The sequence below is a fragment of the Orycteropus afer genome, unplaced genomic scaffold, assembly GCF_000298275.1.
Source record: "Orycteropus afer afer isolate SDZICR_OR568_19922 unplaced genomic scaffold, OryAfe1.0 scaffold00157, whole genome shotgun sequence".
NCBI classification, from domain to species: Eukaryota; Metazoa; Chordata; class Mammalia; order Tubulidentata; family Orycteropodidae; genus Orycteropus; species Orycteropus afer.
Window position 1 is genome coordinate 3,809,668 of NW_006921744.1, and position 7,831 is coordinate 3,817,498.

General features: G+C 40.2%; 1 protein-coding gene across 1 annotated transcript in view; it reads left to right on the top strand.

Annotated features, from left to right (window-relative positions):
• Positions 1 to 7,831, top strand: part of SUCLA2 (succinate-CoA ligase ADP-forming subunit beta) — a 94,079-nt gene that overhangs the window by 77,135 nt on the left and 9,113 nt on the right. The window contains exons 7-9 of the mRNA XM_007946364.2: positions 2,904 to 3,065; positions 3,162 to 3,304; positions 7,718 to 7,830. Coding sequence (XP_007944555.1) covers positions 2,904 to 3,065; positions 3,162 to 3,304; positions 7,718 to 7,830 — 418 coding nt within the window. The remainder of the gene's footprint in view (positions 1 to 2,903; positions 3,066 to 3,161; positions 3,305 to 7,717; position 7,831) is intronic.

Below are 7,831 nucleotides of genomic sequence, written 5' to 3' on the forward strand. Positions count from 1 at the left end.
CCACCAGCTACTCCTCAGAAGGAAGATTGGGCAATCTACTTCCGTAGTGCTGCCTTGGAAACCCAAGGATGTGTGGCTATGAGTCGGATCTGACTCAATGGCAGTGAGTTTGGTATTTGAGTTTTGGATGGCAATATACTGGATGATGCAGGAAACATCAAAAGAAGATGGAAGGAAGACACAGAGTTACTGTACCAAAAATAATTGGTTGATGTTCATCCATTTCAGAAGGTGGAATATGATCAAGAACCAATGGTATTGAAGGAGGAAGTTAAAGCTGCACTGAGGGATGTGGTGAAAAACAAGGCTCCAGGAATTAAGGGAATACGCATTGAGATGTTTCAATAAATGGATGCCACACTAGAGGCACTCACTCAGCTATGCCAATAGATGTGAAAGAAAACTACCTGGCCAACTGACTGGAAGAGATCCATATTTGTACCCATTCCAAAGAAAGGTGATCCCACAGAATATGGAAATTATCAAAGAATATTATTAGTATCACACACAAGTAAAATCTTGCTGAAGATAATTCAAAAATGGTTACAGCAGTATATTGACAGAGAACTTCCAGAAATGGAAGCAGGATTCAGAAGAGGATGTGGAATGAGGGATATCATTGCTGATGTCAGATGGATCTTGGCTGAAAGAAAAGAATACCAGAAAGATGTTTACTTATGCTTTATTGACTATGCAAAAGCATCTGATTGTGTGGATCATAACAAATTATGGATAACATTGAGAAGAATGGGAATTCCAGAACACTTAATTGTGCTCACGAGGAGCTTATACATAGACCAGGAGTCTGTTGTTTGAACAGAGCAAGGGGACACTGCTTGGTTTAAAATCAAGAAGGGAGTGTCTCAGGGTTGTTTCCTTTCACCATATTTATTCAATCTGTACGCTGAATAAATAACCCAAGAAACTGGACTATATGAAGAACAATGCAGCATTAGGATTGGTGGAAGACTCATTAACAACCTGTGTTATGCAGTGAGGGTGACTTGAAACACTTACTGATGAAGATTGAAGGCTATAGTCTGCAGTATGGATTACACCTCAATATAAAGAAAACAAAAATCCTCACAACAGGACCAGTAAGAGCATCATGTTAATTGGAGAAAAGATTGAAGTTGTCAAAGACTTTGTATTACTTGGTTCCACAGATCTGCTGAAAAGGACCTCTTTCAAGTGCTGAAGAGCAAAGATGTTTCCTTGAAGAGTAAGGTGTGCTTGACACAAGCCATGGTATTTTCAGTCACCTCATATGCATTTGAGAGCTGGACAGTGAAGGAGGAAGACCGAAGAAGAGTTGCTGCTTTTGAGTTGTGGTGTTGGCAAAGAATGTTGAAAGTACCATGGACTGCTAAAAGAATGAACAGATCTGTCCTGGAAGAAGTGCAGCCAGAATGCTCCTGGGAAGTGAGAATGGCCAAACTTCGTCTCACCTACTTTAGTCATGTTGTCAGAAAGGACCATTCCCTGGACAAGAATATCATGCTTGACAAAGTGGAGGGACAACGAAAAAGGGGAAGGCTCTCAACAAGATGGATTGACACAGTGGCTGCAATGATGGGCTCAGGTATAGCAAAGATCGTGGGGCTGGCACAGGACCAGGCAGTGTTTCATTCTGCTGTGCATGAGGTCTCTATGAGTTGGAGACGACTCAACACCTAACAGCAACCTAATAACAACATAAGTATAGTGATAGTATTTAAAGCCATGAGCCTAGAGGATAAGATCACCAATTGAGTGGCAGTGGATAGAAGAGAGACTAAATCTAAAGACTGATCCTTGGAGGCACTCATTCCAGTCTTTAGAGGTCAAGGGGATAAGGGGTAACCAACAAGGAGACTGGAGAGAAATTGTTAGAGAAGCAGGGGAAAAACTGCATGAATATATTTTTCTAAAAGTGAAGGAAGAATTTCAAGGAGAGGCTGATCAGTTATGTTAGATGCTGCTAATTGGTTTAGTAAGATAAGTTTGAGAACTGACTTTCAGATTTTGCAACATGATTGTCGTTGGTGACCTGCGTAAGAGCCCTTTTGGTAGAATACTCAGGGTGAAAGCCTGGTTAGAGCTCAAGAGAGAATGACAGGAGAAAAATCTGTTAGAATAAGTTTAAATCAGAGGTTGGCAGAAAATAAATATTAGGCTTTGTGAGCTACATTCAGTCCCTGGTGGTGCTGCTTTTTTCTTTCTGTTCTCATTCTTCTCTCTCTTTTTCTTTCTTTTTTTCTTCTTTCTTTACAACTTTCTAAAAACATAAAAAACACTTTTAGCTCATAGGCCATACAAAAAGAGGCACACACAAATTTGGCTCATGGACCATAGTTTGCTGACCTCTGGTTTAAACAGACAACTGTTTTAAGGAGTTTTGTTGTATAGGAAGGGGGATATGCAATGAAAAGATTTCTTTCTTTTTTTGAAGACAGGAGAAATAATCACAGTATTGCAAGCCAGAGGGATTTAGCCAACACAGAGGGGAAATTTATGATATAGGAGAGACACAATTGCTGGAATGAAGTCCTTGCAAAGGTGAGGGGGGTAGAATCTAGGACACACATGAAGGTAGGTTGGAAGCATGGAAAGCTAATTCTTGGTAATTAAAAAATAAATAAATAAATAAATAAATAAATATGTATATATATATTAAAATATCTTTGAGTTTGTTTTTCTTTATCTGTTGCCTGGGGTTAATATAGAACCAGTAACTTTGCTGGGGCAGTTTTAATTCCCAAATTTTATTTTTTATGAAACAGTTTGAATTCATTGTGAGCATAAATTGAAATGCTTTCAATAAATAACAAAATTAAAATGTTTTTCCTGTAATCTAAAGAATGTTGAGTATTTTATTGTCACGTCTTAAAATTAAGCTCTTTTTTTCTTTTTTCCCTTCAAAGTGCTGTGTATGGATGCAAAGATCAATTTTGATAGTAATTCGGCCTATCGCCAGAAGAAAATCTTTGACCTACAGGACTGGACCCAGGAAGATGAAAGGGACAAAGCTGCAACTCAAGCAAATCTCAACTACATTGGTCTGGATGGAAATATTGGCTGTCTAGGTATGACATATTTTCATAATTTGAATTGGATTGGCTAAGCATCATTTCTTTTGTCTGCGTTTGTTGCTTATACAAATCGTTTTCATCTCTTGATAGTAAATGGTGCTGGTTTGGCTATGGCCACAATGGATATAATAAAACTTCATGGAGGGACTCCAGCCAACTTTCTTGATGTTGGTGGTGGTGCCACAGTCCATCAAGTAACAGAAGCATTTAAGCTTATCACTTCAGATAAGAAGGTAAGGGCAAGATTTATGTTTTAGAATTTGAATAGTGAGAAATAACTTGATTAATTAGTAGATGTGATCATTGTGCTAGTTGAGGTTTAAAATTTAAAAGATTTCAGTAGTTTGGAAAGGCAGGCTGATATCGATTCAGTAGAAGTTAACAAGAGAGAAAGATAAAGTTGTCTAAACAAGGTGAAAGAATATTAGATTGTTGTTAGTGGTCACCTAGGCAGCCATTGCGTCATGGTAACTTCATGCAGAACAGAATTGGATCATTGTGATCCATTGGGTTTTCACTGGCTGATTTTTTGGAAGTAGATATCAGGCCTTTCTTCCTAGTATGTCTTAGAGTGGAAGTGTCACTGAAACAGGTTCAGTATTGTAGTAGCATACAGAGCTCCACTGACAGATGGGTGGTGTCTGCACTTGAGGTACATTGGCTGGTCTTCCACAATGAAGGCATGAAATTTATTACTGAACTTTCACTGGTATTATAAATATTAGTCATCTGGCACAGAAGCCATTCCTATGGAAAAAATTCCCACAGATATTACAAGAAACCAAACCTGTTGTAATCAAGTCAATTCTGAGTCACAGAGACTCCATGTGTTACAGAGTAGAACTGCTCCATAGGGTTTTCTTGGATGTAATTTTTACAGAAACAGATCGTCAGACCTTTATTCTGAAATGCTGCTGGGTGAGTTCAAACTGCCAAACTTTAGGTTAGTAGTCAAGTGCAAACAAAATGAGGATGTTAGTAAGGATCATGTCTTATTCATTGTTACTTCTTTCAGTGGCTGGCATAATACTCAGTGCATATATTGGTTATTAATAAATATTTACTACTTATGATGCTTTTGGAGGCAGAGTAGAGGAGTAGGTATTATTGAATGAAAGTGTTAAGTTTAGATTGTGGTGACTATGTGAAGTGTTGGTTGCAAAGATATTCTACTTCCTATAGCAATTGGAAGTAGACTTGAGAGTCCTAAGAATATTTAGCGTAGTGCCTAAGGCACTTGACTGCTAACCAGAAGGCTGGTGGTTCAAACCCACCAGCCACTCCTCGGAAGGAAGATGAGGCAATCTACTTCCGTAGTGATACTGCCTCGGAAACCCAAGGAGGGGTCGCTATGAGTCAGGTCCGACTTGACGGCATATAGCAACAACAACAAGAAGAATATTTAGAGAAGATGAAGTCTTAGGAATTGGCAGTATGACTCATGAGAGTGAGAGGAGGAATTAAGAATGGAACCTGCCCCCTAGCATTGAAGAGTTGAATAGAGAAGGAAACCCAGTGAAAGGAAATGAGAACAAACTAACAGATATAAGAAGATTAGAAGAGAGTGATGATATAGAAGGCTGGAGAGAAAGTTGAAAAGTAAGGGGATGAACTATAATGACAAATGCATAGAAACGTTCAAATATAATTTAAGAGTGAAAGAGAGATAATTGGGAACCTTATTAAGAATAATGTCCCGGAATGGTGCAGTTAGTATACTTAACTTCCAACTGAAAGGGTGGGAGGTTGAGTCCACCGAGAAGCACCTTGGAAGAAAGGCGTGGTGACCTGCTTCTGAAAAATCAGTCAGTGAAAACCCTACTCATGCTTTCTGCTCTGTCACATGGAGTCGCCAGGAGTCAGCCTCCTTGACAGTAACTGGTTAGTTAGTGAGGAGGGGAGCAGAGGCCAGATGTTAATGGATTGAGTTGTGATTGAGAATTGAGAGAGTAGAGACATCCATGAGAGATTACTTGTTCAGAATGTTTTTGTAATGAAGGCAAGGAAGGACATAGTGCTAGCATTTGAAGGGAGATGGGGTTGAGGAGAGCTTTGTGGTGTATGTTTACATGCTTGTGGAGAAGCCCTAGAAGGTGATGAGCTATTTTTAGCTAAAGGAAAAGAAGAGATTGGAAAATGAGGAGGAGAGTGAGAACAGTTAAGAGAGTCAAGTTAAATGAGGAGATACAATGTAGTAGCTAGGGGGAGATTAGCTTTGAAGAGGAGATCACTCCTTCGTTGAGATATTATTGGAGAAGGGATGAATGAGTCTATGATAAATATGTTTGGAGGTAGAAAGAAAGATTGCTGGAGATTCTGCCTTATATTTCTTTTTTTGGTGAAATATGAGGCCAAATCATGTGCTGAAAGTTCAAGAGCTTGAAGTGGGACAGGAGCCTTAAGAAGAGAGTTAAAGGTATGAGGCACACTGCTAAGTAAAGATTGCTGAAGAAACATTATTGTACTACTTTGCAGGTTGTGCCAATATTTTTTTCCCCTTTCCCTTGAAATAATGGCTAAAATAATTGGCTAGAATCATCGAAGGATGCATTATTGAACTGGGATAACAGGGGAGTGGATGTGAGAGAATTGAGCATGCAGGTGACAGTGCCATTGAATTACTCAAGCATAGGTTCTAGGCTGTCTGATGAAGAATGTCAGATCAGTTGGGAGCTGGTAGACTGGGAAGATTAGAAAGGGGTTAAGGAACTACAAGCCTGTAAGAGAAAAAGATTGGTTTTGGTGATTTGCTTTTTGGATATTCTAGGGACATTTATACTGGGCAAGTCAAGCATTTGTCCTTGGTAGTAATTAGTTGAAATGGAGCAAAAAGTGGCATGGCAGAAATGCAGGAACCTTAAGGCTAAAATGTTAGGTGATACTTTGTGGTGAATATCGAAGCCATCCAGAATGAGGTTGGAAGGAGCAAGGGAGAGATAAGAGAGTCAGGTGCCAGAGTCCACAATGAATTCCAACCCATTATGAGCACTGTATCTTCAGTAGTAGTAAATAAATACAAGGAATGAGTAGTATAGCTCAGTGTTTCAACCTTTTTCATGTCATGGCATTCATGGAAAATGATATTTGAATAGGACATTGGAGGTTGATGGAGAAAGTTGTCTGTAGTCAGAGTCCAGGGGCTTCAGCTGTCTGAGAACCTTCCTGGCTTCCCAGAGGTTGAGAGGAACAATATCTTGTCACATCTGTAACTCATTTGTATCTCAGTGGTTTAGAAGCTTTGATGTGGCTGACTGATCCAAGTCGATTAAAAAAGGATTTTTACATTGATTCATAACTATCAGTGTGATGGTTAAAGAGTGCTGACCCAGATAGGTTCTGAGGTTTGCGCTCAAGTGCAGCCAGAAGTGGGCATATAGGAGAAGCTGAGTGATTTGGAGGGTTTGCTTTGTTGATTAAGTTAATGAAGATAAATGAAGAGATAATAGGTAATAAGCACTAAATTGGAGATCTTACATGTGACATTGTCTTCTAACATGATCTAAGGTAGACCATGTTGGTGAATGGCTATGTTTAATAGAAAACAGGTGAAGGAAATTAGGGAGGTCTTGCTGATAGGCAAAGGAGCTCTGGTGGGGCTGTTCTTAAAGCATTGGACTGCTAGCCAAAAGGTCAGTCATTTGAACCCACCAGCTGCTCTGTGGTAGAAAGATGAGGCAGTCTGCTTCCATAAGGATTTATAGCCTTGGAAACCCTGTGGAACAGCAGCAGTTCTACTCTGTCCTATAGGATCACTGTAAGTCTGAATCAATTTGATGGCAGTAGGTTGGTGTCCTGGTTACCTGAGTGCTGCTCTGACAAGAATATACCACAAATGGGATGGCCTTAACAAACAGGAGTTTGTTCTCTTACAGTTTAGAGGCTTTAAGTGTGAGTTCAGGCTACCAGGCTCTAGGGGCTGGGTGGAAGCCCCTCAGCCTTGGGCTTCAGCCCTGCCTCCAGCTCCCGGCCCACTGAAGCTAGAGGTTTTTCTTCACTCAGACAGCTACTGGCTGCTGAGGCTGTCAAGCCCAAGGTCGACAAGTAAAAAGGCACAGTCCCGATGTTACCAAACTACACGGCAGGCCATTCATTCAAGTCCATTGTAAGTCCCAAGGTTGGCAGAGCATGCCAGACTGCTGAACAATGACACAGCTACATGCAGGGTCCAAGTGTGCCATAAGCTAGAGATCATTCCCAAAGTTTCTGCTTATATATGGGAAGCGACCACATACCTAAAGCAGCTACTCAGCTGCTTGTGGTAGATCCCACCATGGAGCTGACTGCCAGTCTCATCATGGATGGAATAACTACCACCAGCTGCCCAGCCACTCACCAGAACCAGCCAAGTTGACACACAAACATAACCACCACAGTTGGGTTTTGGTTTTGTTGATAGCAATAAGTTGAGATGAGAATGTGAGCCAGGTGTTGGAATTATCCATGGAGGTGGAAGCAAGTTCTGGTAGATAGTGGTGGATTGCACAAACAACAATGGTGAGAGCTAGAGAAGAGAGTATGGCAGTTTGGCCTGAAAATGTTTCTATGTAATTAATTTTTATCATAAGGCACAGATACTAGTATTTTCTTGGGAAGGAGAAACAAAAACTCATTCCTTTTAAACTTTACCCAAAATTCTTTATTTATAGGTACAGGCTATTCTGGTCAACATTTTTGGAGGAATCATGCGATGTGATGTTATTGCACAGGGTATAGTCATGGCAGTCAAAGATTTGGAAATTAAAATACCTATTGTGGTACGG